The sequence below is a fragment of the Bufo bufo genome, chromosome 8, assembly GCF_905171765.1.
Source record: "Bufo bufo chromosome 8, aBufBuf1.1, whole genome shotgun sequence".
NCBI classification, from domain to species: Eukaryota; Metazoa; Chordata; class Amphibia; order Anura; family Bufonidae; genus Bufo; species Bufo bufo.
The window spans coordinates 177,391,063-177,410,893 of NC_053396.1; the positions used below are offsets into that span (position 1 = coordinate 177,391,063).

A 19,831-nucleotide genomic window follows, 5' to 3' on the forward strand; every position below is an offset into this window, starting at 1 on the left:
TAAAATAATCTTTATTTACCCTTACATTCTTTTCTTCCTATTCCTCAGAGATATAAAGCCAGACAACATGCTGTTAAACCGGTCAGGACATATCCACCTTGGTGATTTTGGTTCTTGTTTGAAATTGCGCCAAGATGGCACGGTATGTTCAACCTAGAGTTTATTCCTGGTGCCCTTCAACATATAATAGGTTTAACTAAAGACTTCTGACTTTTCTTGAAGGTGTCCTGCTCTGTTGCTGTTGGAACTCCTGACTACCTATCTCCAGAAATTCTTCTTGCCCTTGAAGACCATACCTTGTCTTACAGTGTTGAATGTGATTGGTGGTCTATAGGGGCCTGTGCCTACGAGATGTTCTTTGGACACCCTCCCTTTTATGCAGAATCTGTTGTGGAAACATATGGAAAGATTCTTCACTATAAAGTAAGTAAACTCAAGCTGCTGGTATACCAGACTTCACTTTATGATACTTTCCAAGGCCTGCTTTATACAGTTTAGAAGACTCATTTTCATTTACCCTATTAGGAAGTTAGTAAAGGGAGCTCCTATGTTCAGGATCCTCATCTGTTCTGGAAGACCTGTCCAGTCCAACATTACACAGACATCCAAGTGACCTAAATGGGTTCTCTGGGGTTTTGATAATGATGGCCTATCCTTAGGATAGGTCATCAATATCTGATCTGAAGGGGTTTGACTCCCAATACCCGTGCCAATCAGCTGTTCTGCGGCAATGGAACTACACCAGTTTACTTTGAAGTGAATGGGAGTAGTGCTAAAATAACCAGCTCTAGGCACTACACAGTGGACAGAGCTGTGTAGTTCTACCACCTTTTTACAGTCCCAGAGCTATGATTTGAGGGAGAGTGCCAGAGATACAAGTAATCATTTGGTATACCATGTCTGTCAAGAAGATGATCAGCTGTGTGGGTACTTGAAAGCAAGTGCCGAATTCCCCTACAGCGCTGCTACAGGAGAAGCAAAGCATTATACACTGTATGGACATGCTGAGTCCTCCAGATCAGGAGACTCTCTTTGTAACTACTCTCTGCTATGGCTAATACCACAATGTTAAATAAGGAAATTAGAAAATGGGTTATCTTAAAGCTTATGCACACCCTTGGGGGTATTTTTTTTTTATGATTGCATTGTACTCACTTTCAGCTAAAAATCATTTTTTCAATTGGTCTTTAGTAAAAAAAATGTTGAACCCCTGTCTTTGTGCAGCCTTGAGTTTCTCTAGTAGCAGTGTTTAAAATTTCACTCTGTTCCATCAGGCAGCTCAGCTGACAGCTCTCTGACCTCCATAACACCCATTATAGCTCAATTCTTATCTTACTAATAAGAATATGGCTTAAAAATGTGTTTATGACCTTTTAGTAATTTAGAGATAAGGTTTATTAGATGACTGGCACAAAGTAAAAGTAAAAAGTACGATTCACACACATAGAAAACCAGTTAACCCTTTGTGACAGAACGGCTCAATATTTGTAATAAAGACCAATTAAAAAAAATATTTTTAGCCCAAAATGAGTAAAATGCAATCATAAAATAAAAAATTGCCCTTGAAGGTGTACATAGCCTTTAAAGGGTTTCTGTCTGCAGAAAATGCTTATTAACCTGGCTGACATTAGTGATGTACTAATGTCAGCTGAACATAACTATATTAGTGCCATCTCACTGCCTGCCCCCGTTATTGAGAAAAAAATAACTTTTATAATATGCAAATGAGCCTCTAGGAGCAGGGGGGCATTGCTCTTGCTCCTAGAGGCTCCGTTCTCCCATCTCTGGCCACGCCCTGCTACACTTGATTGACAGGGCCAGGCAGCGCTGGTCTCTTGCCAGCCCTGTCTGCCATGGAAATCTTGCGCCTGCGTCGTCCTGTTTAGTATTAGGCGCAGTGAAGTGAGTGAAGCCGTCAGACGGCGAGCGTCCCTCACTTACTGCACCTGCGCCAAATACTAAACGGGTCGGCGCAGGCGCAAGATTTCCACGACAGACAGCGCCGGCAAGAGGAGACCATCGCTGCCTGGCCCTGTCAATTAAGTGTAGCAGGGCGTGGCCAGAGGAGGCAGAACAGAGCCTCGCAGGAGGCAGTGAGATGGCACTAATATAGTTATGTTCAGCTGACATTAGTACATCACTAATGTCAGCCAGGCTAATAACCATTTTCCTGCTGACAGAAACCCTTTAACCCCTTAAGGACCGGGCTCATATTCACCTTAAAGAGGACTTTTCACCAGAGGAAAGCCTCTAAACTAACTATACAGGAGTGTAGAGCGGCGCCCAGGGATCCCGCTGCACTTACTGTTATCCCCGGGCGCCGCTCCGTTCGCCCGGTATAGCCTCCGGTATGTAAGAATTTAGGCTCCACCCAGTTGAGCCTGCCGGCGTCGTCTTCTCCTATGCTGTACCGCTGGCCAATCGCAGCGCTCAGCTCATAGCCTGGCTATGAGCTGAGCGCTGTGATTGGCCAGCACTACAGCATAGGAGAAGAAGACGCCGGCAGGATCAAGTGGGTGGAGCCTAACTTCTTACATACCGGAGGCTATACCGCGGCGCCCGGGGATAACAGTAAGTGCAGCGGGATCCCTGGGCGCCGCTCTACACTCCTGTATAGTTAGTTTAGAGGCTTTCCTCTGGTGAAAGGTCCTCTTTAAGGACCAGGCCATTTTTTGAAAATCTGACCAGTGTCACTTTATGTGTGAATAACTTTAAAACGCTTTTAGTTATCCAGGCCATTCTGAGATAGTTTTTTCGTCACATATTGTACTTCATGACACTGGTAAAAGGGAGTCGAAAAAATTCATTTTTATTTATAAAAAATACCAAATTTACCCAAAATTTTGAAAAATTAGCAAATTTCCAAGTTTCAATTTCTCTACTTCTATAATACATAGTAATACCTCCTAAAATAGTTATTTATTTACATTCCCCATATGTCTACTTCATGTTTGGATCATTTTGGGAATGCCATTTTATTTTTTGGGGACATTACAAGGCTTAAAAGTTTAGAAGCAAATCTTGAAATTTTTCAGAAATTTTCCAAAACCCACTTTTTACGGACCAGTTCAGGTCTGAAGTCACTTTGTGAGGCTGACATAATAGAAACCACCCAAAAATGACCCCATTTTAGAATCTACACCCCTCAAGGTATCAAAACTGATTTTACAAACTTTGTTAACCCTTTAGGTGTTTCACAAGAGTTATTGGCAAATGGAGATGAAATTTCAGAATTTCTATTTTTTGGCAAATTTTCCATTTTAATCCATTTTTTCCAGTAACAAAGCAAGGGTTAACAGCCAAACAAAACTCAATATTTATTGCCCTGATTCTGTAGTTTATAGAAACACCCCATATGTGGACGTAACGATATGTGGTCGTAAGCTACTGTACGGGGGCGCACGGCAGGGCGCAGAAGGAAAGGAACACCATATGGTTTCTGGAAGGCAGATTTTGCTGGACTGGTTTATTTACACCGTGTCCCATTTGAAGCACCCCTGATGCACCCCTAGAGTAGAAACTCCAAAAAAGTGACCCCATTTTGGAAACTACACCCCTCAAGGTATTCAAAACAGATTTTACAAACTTTGTTAACCCTTTAGGTGTTCCACAAGAGTTATTGGCAAACGGAGATGAAATTTCAGAATTTAAATTTTTTGTAACCTTGCCTCACAAAAATGTAATATATAGCAACCAAAAATCATATAGCTAGAAAAAAAGCTGCAGCACCCCTGGGGGAGTCTAGGGTCGCACAGCTGAGTCATCAGGGTGAAGCCCCAAAAAAACACGTTTTTTTCCCCCCTAAAACTATCGCTCAGTCTCCCAGCCTAATATAACCTTTCCCTAAACCTGTCCCTGCAAACTTTTGAGTAACAGATGGCACTATGGTGGCTCACGTGGGGGTGCTGGGCTCAAAGGTGGACGGACGGGCTCCTCTTTCCTGGCTCCACGGAAGCAGTGTGGAGGAGGAGAGCAGAGCTAGGGGAAGTTAACCCCCGCCCGCCCAGCCAATAGGATGTGATCCTGAGAGGTGATGTCACCGCCACCTCTCAGGATCTAAGGATGGTGATTGGTGGTGTATTATCACACCACCGATCACCATCCTATTCCGGGTTATCGGGTCAACGGAGACCTGAATGACCCGGAAACGCAGCAAACCGCAGGTCTGAATTGACCTGCGGTTTGCTGCGATCGCCGATACGGGGGGGGGGGGGTGTCACAGGACCCCCTTCGGCATTGTCACAGAGTGCCTGCTGAATGATTTCCAATCACCACCCGCCTTAAGGACTCGGAGGTTAAAGGGGTTGTCTCACTTCAGCAAATGGCATTTATCTAATGTATACTTATTGTCTATATTTCCTCCTTTGCTGACTTGATTCATTATACACTGCTAGTATCCAGGAGTTATGACCACCCATCCAGCAGCAGTGGTCATGATTGCACACTGTAGGAAAAAGCCCTGGCCTCTCTGCGCTACAGCAGTGGCCTTAACACCTGGAAACGAGCAGTGTATAATGTGATGGAAATAATGAATCCAGCCAGGAAAGGAGGCAATATGGACAATCACAATTCATTAGTAAGGGCCTTCTATTAACTTTATCTACATGATAAATGCCATTTGCTGCAGTGAGACAAACACAAAGAATATTCCATCTTTAAGAACAGTACATAATTCTCTTCCTATCTTCCAGACCTGGCTCTATTTTTCTAGCCTAGCTGGCACATATGAGAACTGATTATATTGTAATTAGTCTCCTATGGGGTACAGGCATAGAAGGATATTCCATTTCCATATGGGATGCATTTTATGGGCATTTCTGCTATACCTTATGCCATTCTGTGCTCGTACTTGTACATTTGCCAAAACAACGGGCAAGATGTTGGGCTGATGCTAGTTTTTGGATGCCCTAGCCAAAATAATGGGCCATACTATATTTCCTGACCTGAACATTTACAAAATGACAGGTCAAGGAGCAGATCTAGTTGACTCTTACATTTCCTTTGCAGGAGCACTTTAACTTTCCCTCCTCAGTGAGTGACCTACCACCAGAGGTCTTAGATTTCATCTCATCCCTAATTTGTGACCGTGAAACCCGCCTGGGCGTTGGTGGACTCCATGATTTCCAAACCCATCCACTCTTTGTTGAGATCGACTGGGAAAGGTTGCGGGAATGCACTCCACCTTTCGTTCCTGAGTCAACGGGAGCCACAGACACTTCCAATTTTGATATCGTAGAAGATAAGCTATCAGAAATGATCAGTGGGGGCGGAGTGAGTATATTTATGCATTATTGGTCAAGTATTAACTGAATTTTCCATTTTATTAACTGGCAGACTTTGCACTCAACCAAACAATATGAAAACCATAACAAGGCTTATCGTATTACTTGTTCAAATATTCTATTCTAAATTAATATAGAGGAGGTTCTTATTCAGGACCCTCATCTACTAACCAAAGAGGATCTTTTTCAGTCTCTGGAGGACACAGTGCACCCATGCATCACATTGATTTCAATGAGAACTGTGCAATACCACCTTTCTCCTGCAGTGGCGCTGCAGGGTAATTTAACACTTGCTGTTAAATGAAGATGGGCAGCTCTTCTCTATTCTTTCTTCTTAGGAAACCATATCGGATGTTGGGGACAGCTCTCCTCTTGGAGTCAACCTTCCTTTTGTTGGCTACTCATATACATTCAGGTAAGAGCAATGGGATCTTTCGTTTGAGGTTAATGAGCCGCCTATCATTGAGCTTTCAATCTTTAGTAAATAATGCTTCTCTGTTTCCTAGGGAGAACGGCAGGGATCATGTTTGGGGAAACTTGAGAAACGCATGTGCATGTAAATTGGGATCACATCCAGACCTTCAAAAAATGAGCCATGGGGAGAACTTGGTGAGAAATCTTGCCCTATACAGAAAGCAAATTCTATAGGAGACATTTATCATACCCCTACAATTGTTTCTGCACTCAAACAGTCCCCCCACATTGGGGTTAACATCATGGGGCAGGGGTTGCATGGAGGCATTTCTTAGAATTTACGCCCCGGAAAACTGGTGTTAATTATAGCTGAAATCCACTCGGCTGGTGTAGATTTCAGTTCTGGGGCACAGACCAGCACTGTCATCAACATCAGAACGGTGGAGGCCACATCCTCTTCCTAGGCCAGTGATGTCAGGTCTATTGGTCACATGGCCTAGGCGCAGCTCAGTCCCATTCAAGTGAATGGGGCTGAGCTGCAGTACCAAACACGGCTGCTCTCCAATGGACAGCACTGTGTTGGTAAGCTGCGAGAAGGCCGTAGCACTCATCGGGGGACCGCAGCATCCTCAAACAGCTGATTGGTGGTCCAAGTGTTGTACCCCCTCCAATCTGATATTAATGACCTATGCAGAGGATAGGTCATCAAAATCAGAATCTCAGAAACCCTTTTAAGAGGTCTCTGCCTCTAAGGCTAGCGCACCCAGCAGCTTCCAGGTAGCGGCCGGATCTCCGCTGGACCCTATTATAGTTAACGGGGTCGGTAGGCATTGCGGTAACATCCGGCAATGCAGGAGCCAGAGAGTTTCGGCAGGTTGTTCTTCGCCGGACAAGCCTGCCAGAGCTAGTCATTTTAATGTGAAAAGTGCCATAACAGTTGTTGTGCATCTGACGCCAGTATAAAATACTGGTGTTAATTAATGTTCTCCAGTGTTTATACATTGCATGTCAGACTGAAAATGCCAAAAATCCACAGGCTTTATAAAAAAAAAAAGGTTAGATAGTGAATGGATGTAACAGTCTCATCTTGGACAGTACATCTAATTCAGGCATGATAACAGAACGTATATCTCATACCTCCAGGAATCACATTTGGATCCCTCCTTGTTATCTGAGTTGCGCAATGCTCTGCAGAGTGAGTCAGAGGCCAGGGAGGCTCTGTCTTCTGAAATTAGCCTCCTTCAAGCAGCCAATCAGAGCCTGGCCAGGTGAGAACATCTGTCAGTCCATTGAAGATGATCTGTGAGGAAGTAAACATGTAGACACTTTCTTGACCTGGGCAACGTTATCCATGTTAGCAATCTGCTTGACCTTTATTCATGTATTATATGCATTGTAATGGTGTTGTGTTTTATGTTTTTGTCCTTCTGGAAGAGATCTAAGTTGCCCATGGAACACTGCCAAAAAGCTTAATGCAAAGCTGGTTCGGTCTTTCTACTGAGAGCCAGTAACCCCCCCCCTTAAAGCCGCATGAAGGGCTTCTCATCTATCCAGCCAATGCCGTGCTCTGTACTGACAAGTGCTATATTTTTGTGCTTTGCAAACAAAGATTGAGGTGATGGGACCTGAACTTCAGTCCTGTTTCCATAACTCATCACAGGCTATATCCATGCACCGATCCATGCAACAACTCCTTACCACAGACATGCTGGTGGGGAAGAATGGAGTAGTAAGTCCCCCTCTTCCAGGGACTGGTTGGGCTTCCAGCAGTTTGCCTTCCCCTAGATCATTACACTATGACATTGATGGACTTTCTCATCCATTATACATATAGAAAAAATCATTACATGAAAGGGTTGAAGCTGATTTGGCCAATGCTCAACACCATCATGGCTTTGGTGCATTACTTCTGGTGTTACTGTCTACTTTGGTTGTTTTCACAGTCGCCTGTATGAAGCTGACCAGTTGAACTCTGAACTCCAGAGCAAAATCTGCTCATTGGAGCAGCAACTAAAAGACAGAGAGAGAGGTGAAGAGGAAGGAGAAGAAAGAGGTGAGGAAGAGACACAACTTAATTAAAATCTAAAGGTTTGTACACATGAGGTATAATGCAAGCATCTCAGCTGAGTGCCATAGGGCTATGTTTATTCTATGGTGAACACCGCTAGGACACCTTTCGGTCATAGCTATGGTAAGCATGCTTCAGTGCTGTAGGGATCATATGATCCTGGTCCAGCACTTCAGTTTATGTTCTTAGGAGGCTTCTACCATAGTGAGCAATGGCAACTAGCTGTCCAGCCTTGGCCACCATGCAGTCTAATTCTGGCTACATGCTTGATTCTTTTTACCTTCTATGTACAACACTACCGCACTGCTATACTGACCATTCATGATGTATTTTGCCATCTGTCTCAACCCAACTTTAAATCCTCTTTACATAGCTGTCTTCTGTATGCATCATTGTAAATATCTTCCTTTCTTCTAACAAGCCTCTGATATCTGCCATCCAACCTCTTACAGAAAAACATTTCCTACCCCGAAGATGTGAAACCTGCAAACAGAAATCTGAACCTACCTCTAGGATTAGACAAGTGAGACTTCTATAGGAACTGGAAATGGGAGTCAAGCTGGGTATTTTAATTCTAGGGGATGGTGGAGGGAAGAAGAGGGGTGGCAGCTCACCAGGGACTAAATTTTGGAAAGAGGGCCAGTAGCACAGTATGTTCCCAGGCAGAATGACTCTAAAAGTGTCTTGGGACTTTGGCCCATTTGAATGACTTTGTGTACCTGAGACACATAGACAACCCTGGTATACAAGCCCAGCCTTGTATAACTCAATAAAGGCCAAAAATAGGGGAACTCCCATAGAGATTGACGGTAGACTGCTTGTTGAGATGGACATACTTTGTCTAGTGGGAGATGTTTTTTGGGACATTGGAAGCATTAGGAATATTTAAGCCCCGGACCTGATTCCAAACCTTTGTCTATCTTCTCTCTCAGCTAGATAGCTGTATACCTTCCTATTGCCACCCCTTAGTGACACCAGTTCACCGTCACATGCTGCTCTTCTCACGGGTATGTCACATGCATGTCACCTATTATGTTGTCCTATGTTGATCGGGGGTGACTCCCACCCAACCCTGTTGTGTCAATGTGGTGTTAGACTGGTCTTCTGTGTCTGTTTCGTCCCTGTGTGTTGGGAAGTGGGAATATATATCTGATGAATGATTCTGTATGTGCAGAGCAGAATCTAGAGTCCTATGCCTCTTTGTTGTCTTTCAGTGTTAATTCGGCATCATCAGTATTTTTCTATGAGCTAACAAATCTATATGGATTCGGAATGGTTCTTCATAGGCCCATGTGACCATCTGAGTATAGAAATACTCTAACATCAGGAATGATGAAACTTTTGTAGTCGTAGATCTAGTTTTTTTATGAGCAGATTATCTGCAATCCAGAAAACACTGGGGTGAAAAGAGTTTTGCAATCCATCACATCATTTAGAATCTATAATTTTACATACATTAGAAGGCAATGCACACATTCAAATCATAGTCAAAACATTTCAGTTTAATTTTTTTGTAAATTACATTTTTATTTTTGCATTCTACGACAAAATTAATATTTCTTTTTTTTCCCATTATTCTCCCTTTTTTACCTTAATTTTTTTTATTTTAAAGGGGTTGTCCACATTATTAAAGCTGATGGCCTACCCTTAGGATAGACCATCAATATTAGATTGATGGGAGTCTAAATATTTGCAACCCCGCCAAATCAACTGTTTGAAGAGGGGTGCGACTCTCATGAGAAAAGTTTGGTGTGTGCAGTGTGAACCAGTTTAAACAATGATGAGGCATGTGTGCTGTGGCCCCTCCAAACAGCTGGCTGGTGTTGGTGCTGAGAATTGATCTCTCATGATCCTAAGGATTATAAAAACCTGGATAACCCCTTTAACCTAGCTGAACCTTTAACAATTGACTTATCTTTGTGTCACTGTCTTCTACAGGTACCTAAACCCAACTCTGGCTGGGTAGGATATCTCCTGCACCTGAGCATGTGGTCCTTGAAGTGGATGGTGCCTCCAGTCCTCTGAGTGACATCTTTGAGATACCATTTTCAAAGACGTTAATAACAGAGAGAAGGAGTAAAAAAAAAGTGACGTGTCAAAAACATCTAATGACCCTTAATAGCACTGTGTCCATGTTTACCATGTGCCCCAGACAATAGTGCCTGCTTGCTTGTCAGGCTGAACAAATGGGTTACAAAATTGTTGTTTTTTATCACCTATTGGCTGCTGACCTTACTAAAACCAAGCTTACCGTCCTAACTGTTTTCAAGATGGTTGGGTTTTGGTTATTGGATTGTTTTTGGAGGCCATGCTTCCCATTAGCTATTAGATAGACTGATACAATTGGCATTTGTGCATTGTCGGACTGGGGGTTCCTTGGGCCCATCAGAGGAGATGATTCTGAATGACCGCTTTCAATCCATTTTAATTGCATCATGAATTTGTTACATTTTTGAATCAACCCCTAAGAACCCTTGTAGCAAATGATTGTCTCCAAAGTCAGCTCCAAATGGGGTTGGACCCCTTTAATTGTGCCAGAACCTGGGCCCACCAGAAAGAAAGTCCTCCAATCCGACTCTGTATTTGTGCCTACTAGATTAAGGAACAATAAAATTTCTGCAAGTTCCTGCAGGGCAGCCCAGCTAATTCTATAGCCTAACTTCCCTGACAACTTTCACATACAAAAATGAGTAGTACGTACTTTTGCAGAATCTGCTAATATCTTTTCTTTCAGCTCCCCTTTCGTCTCTGGGCTTTCTGCAGATGCGGATTCTGCAGTGGTTTCTTCCTGCTGTACAGGGGACTCCCTCTCTGTGCCACACAGACTTGTTCTAGGCTCGTCTCACACATAAAACAGGAGACATGAAATGGCTACACCATAGATCAGTGATGGCGAACCTTTTAGAGACCGAGTGCCCAAACTGCAACCTAAAACCCACTTATTTATTGCAAAGTGCCAACATGGCAAATTAACCTGAATGCTACAGTCCAATATAGTATATCTTCCATTTAGCTATAATAGCCTGCCTACATTCAATCCAGACCCCCCCCCCCCCCCAGGCAGGCCCCCTGTCCAACATACAACATATACATTTACTACACTTTTTTGACACTTGATATGCATATCAAAAGTGTTGATAGCGAGGGTCCCAGCTCTGAAACCCCTGGTGATCTCTATAAAGAGCTGTCTGAAGCGCTCAGCAGAGTGCTGCTTCTCCTCACTGCTGGATGATGAAGATGTCCCATAGACTTTATATTGAGACTGTCTTCACTACAGCGGTAAGGAGAAGCACCGCTCTGCTGAGCGCTTCAGTGGGGGTCCCACCTCTGAGACCCCCGCTAAAGCCCACTGCCCACCACTGAGACATCAAGGCCGCTTACCGTGCCAGGTGCCTCTGGGTGAAGATCGCACACCACTGCAGGAGCCTCCCCCACCACATCTAGAAAGCGGTGTGCCGAATGCTCCGGCAGCCCGCTCAAAGCAACCAATAACAAAGCTCCTTTTTGCAGGTCATGCATGCCCCCCTCTGGCATGCGTGCCATAGGTTCGCCACCACTGCCATAGATTATGTCTCTTCAAAGTAAAAAAGCATGGGTAAAAGGTGGGAGAACATGGGTTATGCGTTATGTGTGGGCAGAGAGGGAGGTTTGGGGGAGGCATTATGCCTAAAACAAAGTCAGCTGGGAGTTGTAGTTCATAGTAATAGTCTTCTTCTAATGAGATTATCCATAATCCTTATCTGCATGACGTGTGATTTGTTTCACTGTCACAGTCTTAACACAAACGCACAGACACACATAAGAATACATACACACAGACAGACCTCACAGGCATTGTGATAATAGGTCTTAAAAAGCACAATTTCTGAGTAAAGCATCCTTTCCGACCATCCGCCATATCTGGGAATAAACCGTGCCCATCTTATGTCTTAAAAGTAGTAACACTCCCACGTTACCCACGGCATCCTGCCCAAACTGGTCCTGCCCAAAAACGAATAAATGACCGTAGGGATTGTCCCCAGTTCCCCACATGCCTTAGGTGTGTGACATTTTTGGGCAATGTCAATGTTCTTATTTGCACTAGTTTTTATAAATCTATATCGATTTATGTATGATGATCTATTTAAAGGTGTACTCTACTCTCATACATTTATGGCATATCCACAGGGAGCATCCTGTAGCTATACCATAAATTCTTCAGGTGGTAATAACCTTTTAAAGAGAATTTAAAAAATCCTGTTAAAGGGGTTATCCCATGATTTATGTAAAAAATTAAAATCAGACATCATATAGTACATGAGAATCTCTTTCTAACAAAGCTATCACAACAGCCATGGCCTTTTCGTACATGCATTTCTGATTAGCTCTACAATATTGCATCCCCTGCCCTAATATGTCTACATCATTTGACAGGAGCCTGAGAAAATTGAGTAAAAATTGCAGTGGGAGCTGTAAGACCTCCCTGATGTAGACCAGACTCTTCTGTCGTAGATTTTTGTTTTTTTATATCCTATAAACCTAAGCTTTTTCTTTGAGAAAAGTTAGATCCAAGGCAAAAATTACTTTATAATACGAAGTGTGGTCCTTAGGGTACCGTCATAAACACCTGTTTTGGCAAGTTAAGAGGAAAGGTGGTTCAGGTAGAGTATCTTACCTAGGTTCTTTGTACCTACAAACTACTGTGCCTTAGATACAGGGCAGCAAACCAAATCTTGGTTTTGGTTGAGTATTGATCAGATCCGGTGTTGTTGGCAATAAGATTTTTAGAAATTCCATTCACAAATTTTGGTATTTTTTTTTTTTTACCCACAGCACACCATTTTTGGCTAGGTGTATGAGCCCTCAGAGGGATCTCCCAAGACAAAAAAGTCAGATCATAGAAATTCAAAGGTGAGAATCCAAATTCTGAGACTCTCACAGGTCCAGTGATGGAGTGTACTGTATACACATATACAAAAAAAAAAAAAATCAGTCATTGCAGCAGGGGAGGTCAATCTTCTACAGCAGGCACTAGAATTGACATCAGCTGGCCAATATCTGGAGTAGAGAGCATCATCTTTAAAAATTGGCCCATATTTATGACTTTAAAGGGTGTGTTCTCATGGTCCAACCTTGGCAACAAAAAAAAAGTGATATGCCGCAACATGTGAATATACAATGATAGCAATAGGTACGCCAGTGCAGCACCATCATCATCATCATGTCAGCAGTTGTCCGATCTGGATCAGTAGCAGAGTAAAGCTGTAGAAATCCCACCCTGGCTGGAGTCCTCTCAGTAGGTCTTCTTCATACTTTATTATTAGCTGCTGCTGGCCATAGGATTTTATGAGTAATTACCATAATTACCTATTTATAGGACTTGCTTTTCCAGCAAGGAATGCGGACGTACAAACATGACCCATTTCATCAGGGAGGCATTTGTTTTGACTGGTATTTCCCACGCATTTCAGTGCTCTTATGCGGCCTCCATAAAAGACTGCTTTTCAACAGTTCATTAACTGAAATGGACCAATGTTATATTTGTATAACTGGGTATAGGCAGCAGTGACAATGTGTACTTTTTCACAGTTGGTATAGCTATAGGGAGTGCAGAAGTAGTAGTCACAACCGGACCCTGATGCCTGTGGGGCCCTCTGCCACATAAGAATACACTATATTATAAATAGAACATGATAGCTGAGGTACTGTGTTACAGATTTCACTTTGGGCCACCAGTATTATAAGCAGAACATGATAGCTGAGGAACCAAGCCAGATTTCATTTGGGCTAACTGTATCATAAATAGAACATGATGGCTGAGGGACCGTGTTACAGATTTCACTTTGGGCCACCAGTATTATAAGCAGAACATGATAGCTGAGGAACCATGCCAGATTTCATTTGGGCTAACTGTATCATAAATAGAACATGATGGCTGAGGAACCATGCCAGATTTCACTTTGGGCCACCAGTATTATAAATAGAATATGATATCTGAGGAACCAAGCTACAGCCTTGACTTTGGGCCAACTGTATCATAAATAGAACATGATAGCTGAGGGACCGTGTTACAGACTTTACTTTGGGCCTATGCACATTGTAGTCAATTTATCGATTTCATGGAGCTTTTTTTTTTAAAGACGTCTTTAACTTTACCATATCATACTATTATCAACCAGTATACAGCAGCTGGGCCACCCACAGATGAGAACAGGTGGGTCCAGGTGGTGTTATGCATAGAAGAAAGGTTGGTCCCATAATAAAAATCAAAATGGGCCAATCCATGATGTGGTGCTGTGTTTTGCCACCCTGGACAGAGTAGTCCACTGTCTCTTTCCACACCATTTTCATGCCCATTGGGCCAGTTCTGCAGGCTTTGAATGAAGTTTCGCTGCAGAGTAGAGTCCTCCATAGGCTCTTATCACCCAGTAGCTAAGGGGATGGAGTGGGCTTCTACCCCCAAGGGCCCCATAGCACCCACTTGTTCTGCCTCTATAGCATATTATGTATTTGGGTCCAGGCACTAATGTGAACAGAGGCACGGCCAGCAGCATTACATTCAAATCAATTAAGGTCTTTTTGTTAGTAGGTTTCTTGGCCTATGGTCCAAACACTTACATAGACAGTGGGTACACTTTTCTTCAAATGAGACTTAGGACTAGATTTTTGGCAGATTCCCAGTGACCTGTCCTGCTTAGGGATTTATTACAAGGACCAGACGCTGGTTTCATTTGTTCCAGAGAACTTTTAAATAGAATAAGCGGTGGCAAGAGGCCCAGATTCCAAGAGGGGCTTCTATCTTTCCAGTGATATTTAGGCAAAGTATATATGGGACAATTAAAGGAAACCTAGCAACCAAGGAACATCCATTGACAACAACAGTCTCAAGTAATCGTCGTTTTTTCCTGTTCTATGTATGAGTCCATATATCTTATGACTGAGGCGGAAAATATACAGCATATAAGGCCATGTACTGCAGCAGGGTTATACGTGGCCAACTATCTAACCCACCCAAATACAGGAAGACTTGATAGATATCCTGCCACATAACACAGCAGTATTATAAATGGCACATTACAGATTCTGCATTAGGGCCTAGGTGCTTCAAATTAGGCTTCCTCTTCTATAACATCCCCTTGGTGCCAGATATATAGTTTTTTTCCCGTGCTGTCAGACCAAACCAATAGGATATTGCCACTCAGTGTCTTGATCTACTAGATTTTTGTCTTACAGATCTGGCAATTTTAGAAAAATCTGCCAACAGCCAAATGCCAACGGGTGCCCCTAGATGCCATATTTCGATCAGATGGGTAGGACAGATTTGTACCTATGTCACCCTGTCGTTTACACTTTCTGCATTCGTATGTTCATTCCTCAAATGTTAGAACATGTCCTATACTGGTCTGCAAAATGCAGACTGCAGACCTTTGAAGTCAATGGGTCGGCAAAAAAATGCAGACAGCACAAGGACCGCTTCCGTATTTTGCGGATATGTGGTTTACGGAAAGTGTGCATGAGGCCTAGGGGTGTTTTCACATACACTTTTTTTTCTGATGCAGTTTTCTGAACCAGAGCAAAAAGTGTATTCCAGTAGGTCATCAGTATCAAAATCTCAGAAAACCCCTTTAATTTCTAGGTGGAAAACTGTGCATGAAATTTTCAAAATCATATCCACTTAGCAGGCAGTGTATTACATGAAAATCATCACGGAAAATCCATGCGTAATGCAAACAAAGTACGTATACCCTCAGGGTTGTGCCCACAGGGAGGGACAAACCTTAAAGAAGCAGTCCCACAATTTTTTTTTTCTCTGATCTGTTAGAAAAGTCCTGTAGCGAGGGTAATCATCTTACCAGTGACTGTATTTGTGAGTTATCCCCTCCCTTTTGATCCTCAGCTGTGTCATGTAAAAATCTGACTGCCCAAATAAGACTACATGCACGCGACCGTTGTGTGTTTTGCGGTCCGCAAAACACGGATGGCATCCGTGTGCGTTACGCAATTTTTCGGAACGGCATGGACGGCCATTAATATGACTGCCACGGAACGGAGCAACGGATTTGGACAGCACACGGAGTGCTGTCCGCATCTATTGCGGCCCCAATGAAATGAATGGGTCCGCATCCAAGCCGCAAAAACTGCGTCTCGGATGCGGACAAAAACCACGGTTGTGTGCATGAGGCCTAACACAGCATCTTATGTGTGGACAGGAAGCCAGTTTCACTATACATTCCTAGGGAAGCCTCATTGTCAGTCTCAAAGGAAGTATTAGAAAAGTAACTGACTTCCTGTCCTGTGTCAGTTGGAGATCAGAGTGCTGGTCACATGACACAGCTAAGGATCAGAAGGGAGGTTATAACTCACAAATACAGTCACTGGTAAGAAGATTGCCTTCACTACAGAATACATTATGCACACTTTTAACAGGTCAGAGAATAAAAAAAATTGTGGAAGTGCTACTTTAAGGGTAGATTTATTTTCTGCTGTATAATTGCAGTTGGAAAATCCACAGCAACATCAAAGTGAATGAGCTTTTATGAAATCCAGGCAAAAATTGACCTGCGGAACGGGTTTCAAATCTGCAGCATATGCAATGTATAGAATGAAATCTGTGGCAAATCTCACCTGGCTTTTGCAGCAGATTGGTTGCAGATTTTGTTTTCTGCAATTACGTTCATGTGAACATACCCTTAAGGTAACACAGACACATTTTAACTTTCGTATTACATTTTTTTAAATCTACCGGACCCAACGTAGATTATGATAGAACCCTATAGACATCGATCTGAGCAGTTCAGAACCAGGTGGGGGGGGGGAGAATGGTCTGGATCTTATCCATATCAGGGATGTTGAAAATGATAGCCTATATGAAACTAACCCTCTAAGCAAGTTGTCAGCACAACCTTGGCCGCTTTTGAAGAATGTATATTAGGAAGCAGAAGCGCCGGAGATCTGATTTAAAAGAAATGCACACATTTGGAAATGGAGCCAGGGACAGTTATTTTCTCAACCTCTTCATTCATGTTGCAGATCTAGATTGGTTTTCTTAAAGATGCACTGTATTTTTCCTTGGATATCAACTTTGCTTACTCAGAAAAGCATTCCGAGTTTACTCACTGCATGCTGCCAAATAGTGTACCTGTGAATGTAAGTCCCACGTTGTAAATCACCAAAACCAATCCCTGAGAATTTCGTTTACATGATACATGAATGAATTTTTACCATTTGATCTATGCACACAAGAGTGTTTTATTTTTATATCTATATAGATGTATATATATACCTGTTTATATATAGATATATATATAGATATATGAATCCAGATGTAATATATTTTATTTATGTTTTTGTTACTACCAAGGTTATGTATATATGCCTATTGTATATATGACTGTATATATTTGGAAGAAAGCGAACATGCGAGTGTATAGTAGGTTAAGATCAATGTACGAGTGGTTCTCATAGATGTCTGTATTTATAGAGATATATAAATTGTGTGAATTTAAGTGGTGAATAAAAGATGAAAAATATATGAATTGACATGTGTGCCCTGCATTTTTTTTCTCTTCTCTCCGCTAAGCTTCTTTCATACTGGTTCCAATGATATCCATCGTTCTGCTTTGTTATTTGAATAAATCAATGGATGGGCAGTTAGAAAACCGAGAATAGCTATGAAAACGTTGTGGTCGCCATCGGATAAAGGTGGGGTTCAATTTCCGGATCTGAGGAGATATAATTTAGCAAGCCTCTTTCGACATTGTAGAGATTGGCTACATCAGACCTCTCATTATTTAAATACTTTATTGGAGAAGGAACTGGCCGCAGGGTGGGACTTGGGAGCTATATTGCATTCCAGACTGGCATCTCCACCTTCAGATATCAAATTATCAGTGATGATTAGGGACACGGTAGTGACTCATTTTAGTCTTCCAAACATATGCCTTTGTGGAATCATCCAGAATTCAATGCAGGTAATAACAATAAATGGTTTCGCACGTGGAAGTCCAGAGGAATATACTCCTTAAAACACTTAGGCCTCTTTCACACGGGGCGAGATTTCCACGCGGGTGCAATTCGTGAGGTGAACGCATTGAATCCGGACCCATTCATTTCTATGGGGCTGTGCACATGAGCGGTGATTTTCAAGCATCACTTGAAAATCGCAGCATGCTCTATTTTGTGCATTTTTCGCGTAACGCAGGCCCCATAGAAATGAATGGGGATGCGTGAAAATCGCAAGCATCCGCAAGCAAGTGCGGATGCGGTGCGATTTTCACGCATGGTTGCTAGGAGACGATCGGGATGGAGACCCGATCATTATTATTTTCCCTTATAACAGGGTTATAAGGGAAAATAATAGCATTCTTAGTACAGAATGCATAGTACAATAGGGCTGGAGGGGTTAAAAAAATAATAATAATTTAACTCACCTTAATCCACTTGTTCACGCAGCCCGGCTTCTCTTCTGTCTTCTTCTTTGCTGTGCAGGAGGAAAAGGACCTGTGGTGACATCACTGCGCTCATCACATGATCCATCACCATGGTGATGGATCATGTGACGGACCGTGTGTTGAGCGCAGTGACGTCACCACAGGTCCTTTTCCTGTGCACAGCAAAGAAGAAGAAAGAAGAGATGCCGGCTGCGCGAGCAAGTGGATTAAGGTGAGTTAAATTACAGTTGTGTTCAAAATTATTCAACCCCCAATGCTGTAAAGGGTTTTAGGGAATTTAGTGTACATTTGTAATTGTGTTCAGAATGAAATCTTACAAGGACTTTTTAAAGAACCAAATGCAACTAAAATGACCAATTGTTTTTGTAATACAGTATTAAATGTTTTTTTGTGATTTCTTCATTGACACAATTATTCAACCCCTTAAAGACTACCACTCTTAAGAACAGAGGTTCATTCAAGTGTTTTCGATCAGGTATTGAAAACACCTGTGGATGTCAAGGAGCAGCAATCAAGCATAATAAGCACCAATTAGGCAGATTTAAAAGGACTGTGATACTCAGCTCCTTCTAGACATTTACTGGTGTGTTTACAAACATGGTGAAGTCAAGAGAATGGTCCAGGAAGACAAGAGAAGAGGTGATTTCTCTTCACAGGAAGGGCAATGGCTATAAGAAGATTGCAAAGATGTTAAACATACCAAGAGACACCATAGGAAGTAGAGTTGAGCGAACACCTGGATGTTCGGGTTCGACGAGTTCGGCCGAACTTTCGAAAAATGTTCGGGTTCGGGATCCGAACTCGACCCGAACTTCATCCCGAACCCAAACCCCATAGAAGTCAATGGGGACCCGAACTTTTGGGCACTAAAAAGGCTGTAAAACACACCCGGAAAGGGCTAGAGGGCTGCAAAAGGCAGCAAAATGTAGTTAAATCCCCTGCAAACAAATGTAGATAGGGAAATGATGAGTTAACATAAAATAAATAAAAATTAAACAATATTAATTGGAGTGAGGTCCCATAGCACAGAATCAGGCTTCAAGTCACCCACCAATGGAGAAGGTCACTTACTATTATTTTGACCACAGCACCCAGACAAAGGAGAGAGGTCCCACAGCAGAGAACCAGGCATCATATCACCCACCACAGGAGTAGGCCACCATTTTGTTACTTTGACCCCTACACCCAGACGGAGGAGAGAGGTTACACAGCAGAGAATCAGGCATTTAGATCACCCACCACAGGAGTAGGCCACCATTGAATCAGACCCCGGCAACCATGTCAGATGGCACAAGCATAAGCTTTATATCAATCAGCACAGGAGAAGGCGACTTTGACAGACTTTGACCCCTACACCCGGACGGAGGAGAGAGGTTTCAAAGCAGAGAATCAGGCATTTAGATCACCCACTACAGGAGTAGGCCCCAATTTAATGGGACCCCGGCAACCATGTCAGATGGCACAACCATCAGCTTCATATCAATCAGCACAGGAGAAGGCGACTTTGAAAGACTTTGACCCCTACACCCAGACGGAGGAGAGAGGTTTCACAGCAGAGAATCAGGCATTTAGATCACCCACCACAGGAGTAGGCCCCCATTGAATCAGACCCTGGCAACCATGTCAGATGGCACAAC

General features: G+C 42.8%; 1 protein-coding gene across 5 annotated transcripts in view; it reads left to right on the plus strand.

The window, feature by feature from the left end:
• The window catches only part of DMPK (DM1 protein kinase), a 33,324-nt gene extending 20,441 nt beyond the window's left edge, over positions 1–12,883 (plus strand). Inside the window, exons 6-15 of one of the 5 annotated variants that reach the window (XR_005780745.1) lie at positions 49–142; positions 223–423; positions 5,008–5,271; positions 5,621–5,697; positions 5,789–5,891; positions 6,840–6,964; positions 7,640–7,749; positions 8,186–8,287; positions 8,701–8,771; positions 9,703–9,773. Coding sequence is in view for 3 of the 5 variants with exons in the window: in XM_040442416.1 (XP_040298350.1) it covers positions 49–142; positions 223–423; positions 5,008–5,271; positions 5,621–5,697; positions 5,789–5,891; positions 6,840–6,964; positions 7,640–7,749; positions 8,217–8,287; positions 8,697–8,771; positions 9,703–9,789 (1,207 nt within the window). In the remaining 2 variants the exon portion in view is untranslated. Of the gene's footprint in view, positions 1–48; positions 143–222; positions 424–5,007; positions 5,272–5,620; positions 5,698–5,788; positions 5,892–6,839; positions 6,965–7,639; positions 7,750–8,185; positions 8,288–8,696; positions 8,772–9,702 lie in introns of all 5 variants that reach the window. The other 4 variants (XR_005780744.1, XM_040442416.1, XM_040442417.1 and 1 more) reach the window with 4 other exon arrangements.
• The last annotated feature ends 6,948 nt before the right edge of the window (positions 12,884–19,831 follow it).